This window comes from Gymnoscopelus microlampas, assembly GCF_963454915.1.
Source record: "Gymnoscopelus microlampas genome assembly, chromosome: 12".
Taxonomy (NCBI): Eukaryota; Metazoa; Chordata; class Actinopteri; order Myctophiformes; family Myctophidae; genus Gymnoscopelus; species Gymnoscopelus microlampas.
The window spans coordinates 38296314-38313498 of record NC_139949.1 but is presented as its reverse complement, the minus strand read 5'-3'; the positions used below and the strand labels follow the sequence as shown (position 1 = coordinate 38313498).

At 41.7% G+C, this 17185-nt stretch overlaps 2 protein-coding genes across 3 annotated transcripts in view; one reads left to right on the top strand and one right to left on the bottom strand.

Annotated features, from left to right (window-relative positions):
- The window catches only part of LOC311057063 (relaxin receptor 2-like), a 158499-nt gene that overhangs the window by 22371 nt on the left and 118943 nt on the right, over window positions 1-17185 (top strand). The window lies entirely within an intron of this gene.
- LOC311056746 (terminal uridylyltransferase 7-like) lies at window positions 11500-13551 on the bottom strand (the record flags this gene model as incomplete). Its single annotated transcript, XM_084073552.1, has 1 exon — window positions 11500-13551. One exon carries the CDS (start codon window positions 13549-13551, stop codon window positions 11500-11502), a length of 2052 nt encoding a protein of 683 aa, XP_083929678.1.

Genomic DNA, 17185 nt, shown 5'->3' with positions numbered 1-17185 from the left:
AAAAACGTTTTCATTTTTAACTATTTTTATTTTCATGATCAAATTGTAAAGTAACCCTACCAAATTAACCGAATTAAAGTAACAAAACCCCGAAATAAAAGGAAAAAAGCCAGCAAAAAAACGAAACGCGCGCAGGGCGGCCTCAAAAATTACTCTAGCCCACGGGCCTCAACTCCTATAATTCCGGCCCAGGCAGTGTGGACCTCGGGCGAATTGACGAGTGTACTCGTCAGTGGCAGTCGATGAGTTAAAGAGTTTAGAGAGCACAATTCATTAATCAAAACCTCAATAATAGGCAACGGCATTTAAAACAAATGAGTTGTAGCAGACCTGCAGTTTTCTGGGAGTTTGTTCCAGATACCGTATGAGGTGTTGTGCGTAAAAACTGAGACAAAGGTAGGTAGGGTGGCATGCCTGTCCCAGACCATGTATTGGAGGTTCTGGATGTTTTATCACTCAACTAAAAGTAGATTTTCACAGTCCTGCCGTAGGACTGACTGGTGGCGAGACAAATGTACTGTTGCTCACTCTTCTATTCTGGGAACGTGTGACAATGAGAAAGTATCAGGATGATGTATGGATAGTAGAGATGGGTGGATGGGCTCTGACCTCCCATTTATACACCCGCAACCGTCTGCATTTCAAATAATTCTTATTTATAGCATTGGTTCTCAAAGTGGGGTCCGGGGACCCCCAGGGGGTCCTTGAGGGAGTTCCAGGGGGTCCACAGCTAAATGATAGATTAGGCACCAAATGGACCCTTATGGGTCTGTAACTCTGAGAGTGTACAAATGGAACCAAATGGACCCTAACCGGTCCATTTGGTTCCATTTGTACACTGTCAGAGTTAAATTGACATACATTTTACAATATCAATTGTGGTCCAAGTGATAGAAATGCCATTAAATGGGGGTCTGTAGCCCTAATGCATGTCAAACTGGTGGTCCTTGAAATTAAAATGGTTGAGAATCACTGCTAGAGCCGTAAAAAATCTTCTCAAATGGGGGTCCCTGGCATATCTTTTGAAATGGGGGTCCGCGGCTAATAAGTGTCAATTTGGGGGTCCTTGACATGAAAAAGTTTGAGAACCACTTATTTATAGTACTAGAGGTTCGCGGCCATCACACTTTCGTCGCACTGCCGATCCGACAAATTTATCTGAGTCATAGTGATGGGGGCTTTGTCACAGTACCCATTGTACCCATCAGTCATTGTCCCTTTTATGCCCATATATGGAGATCCCTGACGTCAGTATATACCTATCGCCCATATACGGGTATGCCCCCTTTTGTGCCCATATTTGGAGCTGACTGATTTGTTTGCGGCTGATGCCATGACGACACATTGAGGTTACTACGACAACACTCCATATTTGGGTGTAGCTGCATTTGTCATGGTTATGGTTGTGTCAGAATGACGCCGGCCAGCCTACTAGCCAATTATTATCTTTTTTTACATTTTTGTATATATTTGTGGGTCTTTTTCTGCCTTTATTTATAGTTTATAGTAGGCCTGGGCCGTAGCGTGACGGTCCAGGCACCCTAGGCTGCAATGCCAGCCTGACAGCGTGTCGCGGGTTCGACTCCCGTTCCCGACGACCTTTGCTGCATGTCACCCCCCATCTCTATCCCCATTTCCTGTCAGCCTACTTTCCCTGTCCCTCTCTAAAAAATAAAGGTATAAAAAGCCCCCCCAAAAAAAAAAAAATCTTATAGTTTATAGTAGAGATGGACAGGAAACGGGGAGAGAAAGATGGGGAGAGACATGAAGCAAAGGCCGTCGTAACGGGGCTTGAACCCGCAGCGCGCTGTGAGGCCCCATTAGCCAATTTTAATAGGATATCCCGTTGTTAGTTTACCGAGTTGTGAGATCACTGAAATGCACTGGCAATTTTCTCACATTTGGATGTTAAGAAGAGTGGTTTCCCAACTGTTTCTCTCGAGCCCAAACGATAGATTTGTTGTCTCTGTGGGACCCAAACATACAAAAATATTATGAAATTATGAATTAACCATATGTTAACGTTAACGTTGAGACGTGTTGAGAGCTTGTAGATCTTCAATTTTCACAATTTCTTAAAAGTTTAGATTTTTTTATTTACATTTTCTGATTTCTTTACTTGATTATTTTTTTCATTTTTGGAAAATCTTTTGAAATAACTTGGACACACTGGTTTAGATCCCGACTAATCCTGTCGCGGAGGACATTTAAATTACAATGCCAATGCCTCTGTCATAATGTTATGCCTCTGTCATAATGACCCGTTTTTTCAAATGGGTCATTTAAATGGGTGGATACCGCCGCAATACACACATCAGTGATGGATAGAGGTGAAAGTGTTATTTTAATGTATGAGATGGCCAAGATGTGATGTGCTATAATTAACCACAAGTTCTATTTTATAATTTATAGTTTTTTATTTGTTTTTTCATTCTGACAGAGAGGAGGTTATACAGTACTTCTTAATCAAGTCCTATTTTAGACTACGTTATATGAGGGTGTAACACAGCAAAAAAGGTTTTTGAAAACTTTTTCGAAACCTTTTGAAAATAATGTGTAATTACTTTGACAACTATTGCCTATAATGACCAAAATAAGGGCGCCAGGTTGAAAGTAGTTTAGTAATTGTCACTGGAAAGTACACTGTGGAATTGGTCGGATCACATCAGATGAATTCCTTTCTTGGGAAATAGTATGTATCTGAACGGCATAGGATTCCATTGATCTAACCTTCCAAAGGATCTGAGGCTTGTACCAACTCTTGTCTACTTTTCAATCCAGGCTAATAACCTTCATGTTCTCTACAGTCTTTTATTTTTATGATATTCTTTATATTTTTGTAATGCCTTTTTATGTCTTTGAATGGCTTTTACGCCTTATGTAAAGTTCCTTGAAGAAGAAGATGAAGATTACTTCATTGCCAGTGAGCACAAGGCACACTCTAGTCAACTGCAGTGCAACACCCATGGAGCAGTTTTTTTTTAATCGAACCTATCAAAACTAGAAATGTGTGCTCCTCAGCTTCAAAATCTCTTCTAAATCTAGTCAACAAGGCCTGCAGTAGGCTATGCACTGGACAAATGTGCATGACATTATTTCAATAAACTAAAAACATGGGAAATGTTAGAGGGATAATAGCCATGGATACACGACGGTCGACTGTCACGACCGCCATGGATGAACTTCTTTGCACTTTCTCCATTTATGGCCCGTACATCTACATAAACGTTCATATTTCAAATATAAAGTGCTTATCCCATGGCCACGGATGTTACGTTTGTGTACGGGCTCTCAGAAGTACCCGTATCATCCGTATTGTTCAATAAAAAGCATTTTAATCTGATCGGTGGCCATTTTGTGCTTTCATGTGTTTTCAACTGAGCGACCCTATCGGTTGGTACTGTAGGTGTATTGCACTCTGATACATTATGAGAAAATGGCCACTGATCGGATTAAAATGCTTTTTATTGAACAATACAGAATATACGGGTACTTTTTGAGAGTCCCGTGCATAATTGTAACATCCGTGGCCATGGGGTAAGCACTTTATATTTGAAATCTGAACGTTTATATAGATGTACGGACCCTAAATGGAGAAAGTGCAAACACCAGGTTGAAGTTGATCCATGACTGTAACAGGAGTTTTCATGTACCGCAGGGTAAGACTGCAGTAGCAGTTAATAAATAGACAAACAAATTAATTAATATACTTTAACGTGCGGAATCCGAAACAGGCAGCGCTGTGATTCTGAATTTTGTTACGATTACGGTGATTAGTAGCCTATTATTGACACCACCTGGGCGAGTGAGTCGTGTAACTTTCCTGACGTTAAGCTGTGTATGTGTATTTCAGTGAGGACCAATTATATGAAGATGGGTTGAAAATGGGTGAAGTCGTCCTTTAAAGTACAAGGTAAACCTGGTATTACAAAATCAGTATCGGTCGATTTGACCATAGAAACAATTTGTAATCGGATATTGGCCAAAGCAAATAATATACACAAAGTGTGTGCAAAACAGACGGAACAAAACTCAGTCTCTTGTGTAAATAAATCTTACCGGAGAGGCAAACCTCTCCGGTAACAAAAAAGCCGAAAGAGTGATCAAAAAGGTTAACCAAAGAACACGCTTTTTGAATAGGATTGGACGTCTAAGAATACTCTGAAGATTCTTGCAGGGGCCCTCATACAAGGTTATTATGATTATGCATGCACTTCATGGTATCACAACACCTCCAAGGCCTTAAAAACAAGGCTCCAAACACCTCAAAACAAACTAGTAAGGCTACTTCTTGGCCTCAATTACAAAACCCATCTAACCCCTGCTCATTTTGCTAGGATTGGATGGCTTAGGGTTGAGGACAGAGTACAGCAACTTGCTATGGGCCTGGTCTTCAAGATACACCACAACATTGGGATCCCCCTGTATTTGTCTAAATACTTCCTAAATGTTAATGAAGTCCACGATCATAACACCAGAGGCAGCTCCACAAATCATGTGCAACCCAGATTTGGCTCAACAAAGGGAATGAACTTGTTCTCATGCTATTCATCAAAAATGTGGAATGCCCGACCAAAAGGAGTAAAGGAGTGTAAAACCCTACTCACTTTCAAAACTGCCCTAAAGAGGCCCTCCCTCAGGAGGCTGCAATTCGAAAATGGCCCCTGTCTAAGTCTTAACATACCCCCCCTACCCCCCCCCCTATTTCTTTTTCTTCTCTTGTACATTTTTTTCACTCTTCATACCAGTAACCTGTAAGCTGATTGTATGACATTCTGTATAGTAGTGTGTATATCTGTCTGTCTCTTATATGTCATCATGATTTGTGTGCATGGGAATCTCATCTTAAACAAGCTCAGTGCTTAATGAGTCTCCCAGTTTAGTAGACCTTGTATTGTGAATTTGTACTTCAATGTACTGTTGTTCTCATGTCTTACTAAATAAAGTACATCAATCAATCAATCAATCAATCATATAGCAGGAGATATCAAATACGTTTGACACGTGTGGGAATGCAGTGCATTGACAGTCATATCATGACAGTGCCAGTGTAATGGTAGTATGTGAGACTGACTATGACAGTGCTAGTATATGCCTGCAGTCTAATGGCCTGGCTGTGGAAAAGAGTCCCTCAGTCAGTTCATTGGACATGTGATACTGTGATATCACATGCCTGATGGTAGCACTGTGTGAACAGCTTGTGGCTGGGCTGGTGTCTTTGATGATCCATTGTCTGTGGCTAAATGCCTTGACCTATTTACCTAACCTACTGTACTGGCTGCAATGTGTGCCTGTGTGAGTTGGCAGAGCCACCCCTGCCTCCCCTGCTCGCCGACACTGGCTGCACCAGTGCAGTGGTGTAAAGTAACTTAAGTGCATTTACTCAAGTACTGTACTTGGTACAATTTTGAGGTGTTTTTACTTTACTGGAGTATTTCCATTTTTCTGTACTTTTACTTCTACTCCACTACATCTCAGAGGCGAATATTATACTTTTACTCCACTACAATTGTTTGAAAACTTTAGTTACCAGTTATGATTTTTATTACAAAACATACATTAACAACTTCAGCCCCATACTGTATATACTTTGGCTATTTGAAAATAGACGATCAACAAGCGTCGCTATGCGACGCGTTGTGAGCTTATGGATCTTCTAAACAATGAATACTTTCTACTTTTGGTACTGTAAGTACATTTTGATACCAATACTTTTGTACTTTTATTCAAGTAATTTTTGAATTCCAGACTTTAACTTGTAACAGAGTATTTCTACATTGCAGTATTGATACTTTTACTTAAGTAAACAATGTGAGTACTTTTTCCACCACTGCACCAGTGCTGCTCAAAAATCTCATCCATTTCAATGTATTTTGCCGCAAACCTCCATCTGAAAAGATTTTGTGCCATGCTTGAACCCCCATAAGAGAAGAGTTGTCAAGACTTTCCGAAATGTTTTCGAAAAATAGCAGCTCTACAAGCTGTGTTGCATTTTGATGCGTCGTGAGCTTGTAGATTGCCAATTCTTTTTTTTCTTCTTTTTTTTTTTTTATCCCACAATTTTGCAACCCCATTTTCTTCACCCAGTACCAATTGTCTAAGTAATCCTGGGCACTACACTCCCTCTTCCCAACCTAGGGAGAGCCCAGAGCCGAGCTCATGCCTCCTTAAATGCATGAGAGCTAACAAGCCTTCTTATCACCCGACAGGGGTTAGTTTCCCCGGTTGGACGTAGCGCGAGGAAGGAACACGTTATTCCAACCAGTTCCTTTCCCCTCCATCAGTCGCCCCGGCTGACCAGGGGGAGGCAGTATAGAGACCAGGATTACTGCATGTTTTTGTGAGGGTACCTACCGTACCCTAGGGGACATTGGGAGAACATGCAAACTCCACACAGAAAGGCCCTTAAACCAACCCCACCTAGGGTATGGGCACTGATAACACGGAGGAGAGGACACACCCCCAGCGCCCGCATCGAACCCAGGACCTTCTAGCTGTGAGGCGACAGCGCTACCGACTGCGCCACCGTGCCCCCTCCACCGATTGCCTATTTTTGAATAGCTTAAAAATAAAGTAGGACTTAAGTCTTTAAAGGATCTACACTATGAATTTAAAAAATAATAATAATATTTAATATCATATTGTTTATGTCTCCCAAACGTTTTTATTAGCGGTGCCAACCGCTCTATATCTGACTTTGTCTGTGTGTCCGTGTGTCTGTGTGTCCGTGTGTCTGTCCGGGTGTGTGTCTGTCCCATAAACAAATATTGATGACAACATCAATACGGGGCTCATCAAAGGCACCGCTTCCTTCACACAGGGTGTGATTTTTTCAAAAGGTTTGAGCCTAAATCAAGCCTCAGATATACTCATTCCAACTAACTTCTCTCTGGCTTATGAAGCACTTTCACCTGCAATACCACATTGTCCTGTTTGGCACGGGGCGCTATTGAGCCAGTTCGTATGCATGTTATCTCCTGGTTCTGTGTGGAAAAAGTTTTAAAAATAAATAAGGAAAAAATAAGAAAAGAAAAAAAATGAAAACAAATATTGTTCTCTTTTTTTTGTTTTTGGTTGGAACTGAAAAACGGGAGGGATTGTACCCTGACGTGACGTCACGTCAGGGTGCAAATCAGTTTGGCCTGTTTTTAGACAAATTTACAGAAAACCCCAGATTTGCTGTGAAAGCCTGAGTGTTCAAACTGGGGTATTTTTGGGGATAGAAGAGAGGTAGGGGAGACCAAAAACACACAAAAAGAAGACAAAGTTAAAATTCATGGTGTAGTCCCTTTAAAGTGTACCTTATTTTGCTGATTTTGCATGACATAATTCAGTGTGTGTCAATGACCATTTCAGCACGGCCAGCTCAAAACACCTTCCAGTGTCCCTAGAGAAACATATTTTCTTTGCCTTTATTGATAGTCAGTAGTGAGAGAGAGAGAGAGACTGGGAAAGAAAGTAGGGCAATGCCATGCAAGAATCGTCCGCCCGGCCCAGGAATTGAACCGGGTTTCTTGCTGTCAGGCATCAGAGCCCTAGACATGTTGGCTGTCGAGTCGCCCCAGAAACAAAGATTGTCAGCGGTCAAGAGCGAGGGGTTGGTCTCGTGGTTAATCACAGGAGCGTAAACGGAGGCTTTACACTTTGCTCAAGGGTCCCATACCTCATGTTTATCAGGATATGTTGGGCAATATCAGAACTAATGGAAACCAGTGGTGGAAAAAGTACTCACATGTTTTACTTAAAGTAAAAGTATCAATTCTTAATCCGGATTTAAAAATGTACTTGAGTAAAAGTACAAAAGTATTGGTATCAAAATATACTTAAAGTACCAAAAGTATAAAAGTACTCATTATGCAGAAAGTCAGATTTCACAAGTTTTCAAATGTATAACATTTATAAAAAATCATTTGAAAATAGCCGATCTACACGCTCACAATGCGTCGCATCGCGACGCATTGTGAGCTTGTAGATCGGCTATTTTCAAATGGCCGAAATGGGCTGAAGTAGGGCTGAAGTGGTTACTGTATGTTTTGTAATACTAATCAAATTCTACCATAACTAGTAACTAAAGTGTTCACATAATTGTAGTGGAGTAAGTACAATATTTGCCTCTGATATGTATTGGAGTAGAAGAAGAAAGGGTCCCCTGGCCCCCCTTATTCCGGTGCCACTGAAGAGAGTGCTGATTTCAAAGACATAATGCTTACAACAATACAGTAGATTGGGCACTCAGTCGACCATCAAGACTGTGTGGGAGAAGAAGAAAGGGAATGCAACCAAGTGAAGAGCTGTGGGAGGCAGCTATAGATGGATACAATAGAGTGCTTTCTACCACTAATTGTGCTCGTCTTGGGCTTATGAAATTCAAAAGCTCCTCAAAGGGTTCATTTCTCCAAGTCAAGACTATCTGAAATATATCATGTTTTGAGGTACTTTTACTTACTGGAGTATTTTCAATTTTCAATACTTTTACTTCTAATCCGCTACACCTCAGAGGCAAATATTGCACTTTCACTCCACTACAATTATTTTTAAAAGTTTAGTTACTAATTACTTGGTAGATTTTGATAATTATTACAAAACATACATAAACCACTTCAGCCCTATATACATTTCAACCATATGAAAATATATATATACATAACGAGTACTTTGTACTTTTGGTACCACAAGTCCATTTTGATGCCAATCATTTTTTTTACTTTTACTCAAGTACATTTTGAATTCCGGACTTTTTTCCCACCACTGCTCTTTCCCATCCTATCTGTGCCTTGGCTTGGTTCCCACCGTGCCAGTTTTCCTCGCTACCAGCGCCTGCCAGCCTCATCCGTCTCTTTCTGACCTTCTTGTCCATGACCCACAGGAGCCCCCCCCCCTGCAGTGGTCCACGTCTCCGATGTGGTCCGCTCATGTTAGCTCAGGTGTCATTCATAGCATTCTTGTGTAGACGCCATCTAGGGCCTGCTGTACTGTTAGAGGCAACAAGTCTCCAAAAAAGGCTTTAGTGTTTTTTAGACACAGTATCTACCCGAGGTACGAAGCACAGACATAGTTTTTTTCCACCATTGTCTTGTTTTTTTAATGGATGGTTGTCTAAAAATATTTTACTGCAAAATAGTGGTAAAAGTGATACTTTTGGGTAAAAAAAAACATACTTTTGCGGTTTAAAAGGTTAAAGCTCTGTATTGTGAGAGTAATCATTGCTTGTGTTTGTTCAGTAACCGGGGTTTCCCTGCCCTCTCCACCTCATTAATAAACGTAATACACATTTGCAGAAGCATCGCCAATTGCATCCAATCAGGAGAGAGAACCCATTTATTTGTTCAATAATCGCCTCCTTTTCACTAGATTTCACATCTCCGGTTGAAATGAATATCCCAAACGGAAAATGTAGTTTATTATGACTAAAATGCTAGAGAGATGGAGAGACCTCTGTTACTGGGAGGTAAAAAAGAAGAAACAACTAAACACTGTATATCAGTAATTACTAAGGGAATATGCTATTTAACGCTTAAACAAAAAAAAAAAATTTACAGTAGCTTTAATCGGATCTTGTATCTCTGGAAATAATGACCAGAATGTCACAAAATTTGGCATTACATACTACAAATCAGTGATTCCCGACCTGTGTGCCGGGGCGCACTGGTGGGCCATGAGGATGTTGCAAGAGGGCCCCAAATAATTGGCAAAACAGTACGACTTGAATGATAATATAACATTAAAATATTAAAAACATGATGTAAAAAAAAAATCCAGAGCTACATTAGTTATATTGATCCATGCCGAAACACAATCGGTGTTTACTAAATTACTAAATACTGTTTAAAATATTATATTCATTAGTCTCGTGTACCCTCGGTGGTCCCTGGACCCGACGGCGAGTAACAGCGGGGTTGCAGTACCATATCAAGACCCCCATAAGAGAAGATTTGTTAATATTTTACATTCTTCGAAAATCTAGCGGGTCTACGAGCTGACAACACCATCACGACACGTCAGCTTGTAGATCGGCTATTTTTAAATAGATAAAAAAAAAAAATAGGGTAGAAGTGTTTAAACTGTTCCTCATTTTTTGCTGGGGATCCTTGGAACCCCCTCAGGGACCATTAGGGGGGACCCCACTTTGAGAATCAGTATTGTAGGCAGAACAAGCTCTTACAGAGATATACCATCATGACAAAAAAACACAAACAACACACATGCACACAGATCTTTATTTATTCTGACACATCGATGAAATCATATTAATGTTAGTCATCTCAACATTTTGGCAAAGTTATTTCAGCCCGATCCAATCCCATTGACTTACACTATAAAATTAAACATAAAAAAAAGATTTAACTATAAAACATTTTTGAAAAAAGAAAACTAGAGATACTAAATTGGCCAACTTGGCGCTGGTCATTCCAGCGATTTGCAACATTCACCCCGAACACACACACGCACGCACGCACGCACGCACGCACGCACGCACGCGCGCGCGCACGCACACACAAGAGATGAAGAGTTTAGATAACCAGCTATAAAAGTGTATTACCTCTCTTGTTGACATGATGTATCAGTCTTTCCACAGAATATAGTAACTAACTTGTGAGGGATCCATCATTGTCAGGCATCTAGGGTGTGAGCCAAGCCTGAAAACTAAATAGGGTGTATAAATGACATGGCTTCCTGTGCATTCTGTAGCTATGGATAGCAATTTTCTAAATATTTCATGATGATATCGATATAGCATCAGTCTTGCCCAAATATGGACTTAGGGACATACGCGCTGGTCTCCAGGTACGGTTCCAGACTTGGATCTGAGATTATAAAATCACAAACAAAAACAGGAAAAATATTTGGTGATTGAGTACCTTGGCCTTCTGGCAGTGTGCTCAAGAAAATGAACACTGGTTCAGTGTAGTGGTTTGTGAGAGGTTTACAAGGTACAGGCACACACACACACACACACACACACACACACACACACACACACACACACACACACATCTACCTATTTGGGCAAACACTCTACATTTTGGGGGATACATAAATGATCCGTAGCCTGCAAGCTATTTTTGTGCTTTGTGCTTTGTTTGCTCCCACCACCACCCCTAGCACCACCAGTAGGCTCTACTTTCCCTAAGGGTTGTTTTCCCCTGGGGGTGTGTGGGTTGTTATAGAATAGATAGATAAAATGTTCTCAAGCTATTAATGTTCTCAATCTATTTGTGAGTTAAAAGTGAAATACATACATACAGTATGACAAACACTACGGCTCACCCCTTGGGCACAATCCCGTAAAAAAAACAAGACGTGTTTCTAAATATCACAATTATGTGAACTATATTCAAGAATGTATTTCCTTTTGCCTACTGCACAAGACACTTGAAAATTCCGGAGCCCGGAGCATCCCCTGTGTTGGCTGGCAAGACTTTGCCTCCTTCTGGATGTAAATATCACAGGTTTTTGCTATTACTCGTTTATCAGTTTTGTCCTTTTCTCTAATGTTCTTCAAATGGCCTGATGAGGAGTTAAGAGACAAGAATGAAGAGCTCTAAATTTACTGTACTTCATACAGTTCTTCTTAATGTGGGTATTTGACGAACACCAGAAACAGCGCTTCTTCCTACGCATGGGGTACTTGGGACAGTATCTAATGAAGTGTCCGACGTCTCCACAGATTCGGCAGCTCTGGCCATTGGGGGCCAGCTCTCCTTCAGTGAGAACATCAGGATCGAAGAAGTACTCCATCTCATCTGAGTATTGAGGAGGGTATTTTTCGATAGGTGTCCCAAACAACTTCCGGCCATTGATGAAAGCCTTCATAATGAAGTTGGTCATTCTCCGCGACAGGCCATTGGCCAGATTGTGACTCAGATCAAATGGATCTTCCATTACAATGTACTTGGAGGTCCACTGTTTTGTGCTTTTGGTGAGACAGGCTTTCTGCCGGATGCAGATAACATGCTCCTTGAAGTCAAAGTCTTCTGTGTAGAAGCGGAGCAGGCCAAGCCACAGACCCCCCACCGTTTCCTTGTTCATACCGTACAGTGCCCATTGCCTAGGCAGTGCTTCCAAATCATCAAAATAGTAGATGTTCCTCGAACCATCAACCAGAACTTCTTTTTTTTGGTCTCCATCATAAAGCTCCTGCAACACAGGAATCACCGGTGGGTTTCTCTGCTGGAGGAAGAACAGGACCATGATCGAGTAGGCGTAGGACGAGAGGCTGCCACGGGACGCATCCCCTATGTGACACATCTTGGCAAACACTTTCATGATATAGCAGAGGATCTTCACCCTCTTGTCGATAGCAGCGTATGATGCCAATAGGCGTGTGTTGTGCAGGGCTAGGGTGTTGTAGAGACTGATGTCTCCTTCCAGCTCTGTGTGGACGTGGATGAACTTGACAACTGGCACCTTGGCTGTAGTGATAGGCTGGATATGCTTCAGACCTGGGTGTTTCCTCAGCAATCTTGTCAGGCTCTCGATATTCCCAATGCAGTCCGGACCGTCTGAGATCGCTTTTCCCTCCACCATGCATATATCGAGGTCACTCTGTCTAAAGCCGAAGCCATTCTTAGACGATCCAAACAACCTCAGCTCCGCCCTTGGAAACTCCCTTCTGACAAAGTTCTCCAGGTCGTGAACGATGTACTCTCTCACGTCCTTTTCCATTTTTTTAGGGGCAAAGTCCTCGTAGCATTGCTCACACACATAGTTGAGAGTTTTCAAGAATTTTTGCGTCATCGGCGGCAAGGGTTCCAGCTTGACTCTCTTGAAATCTTCTGGGCAGTCTTTCTGCAGATGACCGGAAATTTTACACAAGCTGCACACAACCATGTGGGACTTGCCTTGGGTAAACGCTTGTTTGGTGAAGTCATAGCACAGGCCACTCCATGTTTCATTCTTGACTTTGAGGCCCTTTGAGGCATCTTTACCCGTGCCTCTCTCTACATGTGGGTGTGACAGAACAGGAGCCAACACATCCTCCTCTTCATCCATGGAAGCACGTGTGTCTGGGTCGGGACACGTCCGCTTCCTAGGAGGAGCTTCCTCATCAGAGTGGGGTCCTTCCATCAAGACCTCGTCCACAAGGAAGATCTCCTCATCCTCTGTGCTCAGGCTGTCCATGTGCTGTCGGTTGAGGGCGTCCTCGAAATCCTCATCAGAGAGGCTGTCTGTATTTTCACACTCTTTATCAACCTCCTCGTCCATAATACATTCTTCACATTCTTGGGTGGCAGCTTCACGTGAGTCCAAGGTTTTCCTTCGGTCTTGGTTCTTTCGTCTTCCGCCTGAGTTGTGAGCAGTGCCATCAACAGAGCCCCTCTTTTCCTCTGCTCGGTGATCCCTCAAGTCCTCTCCAAGTGAGTTGTTCCTCACATGCTGCTGCGAGCGCTCTTTCCAGTTGTCGTCCTCTCGGTTGTTCTCGGCAACATGGCAATGCTGGAAGCCGTCCCTCCGTGAGTGACTGTGTCCACCCCTGGGCCTCCCAGGAGAGCTACTGGGGGGCTGCAGGACCCCCTTCTTAGGACTGGTGGTGTAAGGCTTGTAAGGCATATTACTCCTATTCCGACCTCCTGCCTTTGCACGGCGAGCCCTTCCTGACTCGTCCATGGAGCAGGTAGTATACTAAAATGTCAGTCTTTGTATGGGTTGTACGCAAAGACTGACCTTCCGTCTAGAAGGTGGAGGGACCAGTTTTCTTTTTTATGTGGCCTGTTTCTGACGACATATATTTGACCAGCGTCAAATCAGTTTAAATCATCTTTCCATTAGACTGAGACACCAGCATGACGTCATTATGACATCAGCATGATGACTGCTGTTTGAAGGTTTTAATTGTCAGGCCCATTGAGAACTATTAATGATAACAAAATAATATATTATAAATAGTAAAACATATGTATTATTGTAATCTAAACCCATAATATTATACAACTGTAGAATTGAACAAAATGCTCAATCCAAATATTTTGCACAAACATGTCGGCACTCAAATGTGCGTATGCGTGCTGATGAGCGTATTCAATAAGAATGCGATTTTCTTTCACCGGTCAAACAATTGTGTTCAGTGTAAATCAGTATTTTTGTTAAATTTGGCATTTTTTCTGTGGATCACATACACTTGACGGCCAACTAGCCAACACACAAGAGGAGGTTAAATGAACAAGCTGCACCCCGAAACAATATGTTGGGAATTGATTGCATGATACAATCACCTGTGCGCCCAGTCTCAATGTTGGTAAACAAATAATTGGTCTATAGGCTACTGTAGAAAACAGTATAGGCTCACTATTGTTTTTTAAAAACGGTATGAATGAAAGGATTTTTTTAAAAATTACGTTCTTTACATTTATTTAGAATATTGTTGTTAAGTACAGCCTAAATAAACGCTCCTGTACAGACCTCAAGACCACAGCAATGAGAGAAGAGGAAGTAAAGTGACTGTGTGCACAGAGACTTTGCATTCTTTAGCTACAGAAACCAGCATAGGTTCACCTTGTGAAAATAGAACGAGGTTTTGCCCCAAGCACCCTTGCTGTATTCTGTAACATAACAACCAAATACTTGTAACAGTGAATGAAACCAGGACATTTTAAGGAATTTATCATTTACAAATGTGTGTACAGAAACATTTCCGTTGATTTATTGATATTGGAGTTACAAAAACACCCAAAACGTCGCCGAATATTGAACGTAATTCCTCCTATAGGCCTATTAGTTTATGAAAGAGTTTGTCATAATTGAGTATGGATGCTACTATTGGATAAAGACAACTGTGATAGTTGCTGCTTCCAGGCGCTACCGCTGCTGTCAGAACCAATACTGTAGGTAACAACTGTAGGCTACATGTCTTTTTTTCTGGAACTGAATTTAATTTGGTCTCTCGCGCATGCATCTCTCTCTTTCTCCGCCATGTCACCCACTAGTGCTCTCACTGCTTTGTCCAGCATGTGTGGGCTGTCCGTCCACTCCTTGTTGTCCACACACACTGTGTATTTTGGAAAGGAGTGCTACTGCAAACAAAAAGCGGTAGAATCCTGTGTGAATACATTTAAGCTGAACCCTAAATAAAACGTGATATAACCATTTCTATATCGAGCATTAATACAATATCGATCGAGCTTTGCTGACTCACACCCTGTGTGTTTTGTGTTAACACTTGTTAACACAATTAATTTGTAAATAATACAAATCATTTTCCAATGATCTAATTTACATCAACGAGGCAAAAATGATCAGCTTACTTATGATACTTGTGATTATTATTAATAACTAGAAAATATTGTTCCTATAAAGAAACAATGTGGGCTTGCTTTAAAGCCAAAAAACTGTAGTTATAAAAAGTACATATTCAGTTTGACCTGGTATCTCTGTCTTTGCGTTGTGTGTGGGTGTAGACTTGTCTCCGGATGATCAGATTGGGAGCACCTGTTATCATTCTCCTAATTGTCATCAGTTCACACACCTGCTTGCATAGCTGATGGTAGTAAGGAGGGATGGAGGGGTATAGGGGGCAGGAGTGATGGGTGTGGGGTGCTCCCCCTGGCTCCAGTGAACTTGTAGATTAGTTATTTTGATGGTTTACGGTGTGTGTGTGGTGGTGGGGGGGGGGGGGGGGTGGGGTTATGTTGACCAATACACACCATTAGTGTTAAATTGGAGCTTGAAATTTACAAAATTGTTGGCATTAATATTTCACCCATTTACACACACATTCATACACCGATGGTGGAGGAAACCATGCAAGGCACCTGCTGATCGGGAGCAATTAGGGTTCAGCGTCTTGCTCAAGGACACTTCGACACTACTCTGGGGGAGCTCACACAACGCATCACATTGTAGATCGGCTTTTTTTGAATGGTCGAAGTATAACGGGGTGGGGAGGTTGAGTGGCAGTGGAGTATGGGGGTGTGTGTGTGTGGGAGGGAGGGGGGGGGGGGGGGGTTTGGAGCTTGCAGTGTACAAACGTTTTAGCATCAAAATATACTTTGAGTATCAAAGTAAAAGTACTCAAATGTTCAGAAAATAGCAGATAGCACTTGCATAGTACTTGAGTAAATGTACTTAGTTACTTTGCAGCACCACTGAGCAGCCAATGACTGACAGGCTAGCTTTCACCAGGTGTAATGATTGCTGAATGAGAGTGTGGAGAGACATGGGTTGATATTAATGGTCTTAACTCAAAATATATACACCACACAGCCTAGATCTTTGGATTAAATCAGAGAGCAGACCTGTGCGAACTTGGTGATGTAAAATAAATATTTGTAGTGTAAAAAATGTGGCCACAGTGAAAACGGGGGGCATTTCTCCTCTCTCCTTCTCTCTCCCCAAAACCCATTGGAAATGCATTGGGTGCTTAAAATTAATTATTTCAAAAAGAAAGTGCAAGCTTAAGTGTCCACAGTAAGCTGGGTGTTTTACAGTTTGAATTGAGTTTCTAAGTGAAAGTATGTAGGAGTAGTTAGGTGCCAATGTTTTGGGGAGAATAAATAAATAGTGACAATGGCTATAGTGTGCTCACTGCTGCTGCAGCGAGCCCACAATTATATTTTTTCATTTTAGGGATATCAGACAATAAGAACAGTAAATTGAGAGAGAGAGAGAGAGAGAGAGAGAGAGAGAGAGAGAGAGAGAGAGAGAGAGAGAGAGAGAGAGAGAGAGAGAGAGAGAGAGAGAGAGAGAGAGAGAGAGAGAGAGAGAGAGAGAGAGAGAGAGAGAGAGAGAGAGAGAGAGAGAGAGAGAGAGAGAGAGAGAGAGAGAGAGAGAGAGAGAGAGAAGGAACCGATTTTTAAGTTTAGTATGCTGACATAAAGTAATTGGGTTAATGTGTATTCATTTTGTTAATGTGTTCATTTAATTTGATATATGAGTATATTCATTTTAATATGTATGTGTGGTAGGACTTGGGAGTGAGGAATGGCGAGGTGTCAAGTTTGCAATACTGTGTGGTCATGTTATGGCTACATGGGCTATGTGAGTTACGGTGTTGACCATTCCACAGGCTCTGTTATCTCCTCTCTGTTCTCCACTCTCCAAGTCCCCTGTTGGTACTTAACCTGACAGGGAGAGAATACTCTGATATGGATTACTTTTTGTACTTATTACTTTGGGTACTTTCTAAGTACCGCCCTGTCTATGTGATACTTTGAGTACTTTGTGGGCCGACCCTAATGTCTTGTGTTGT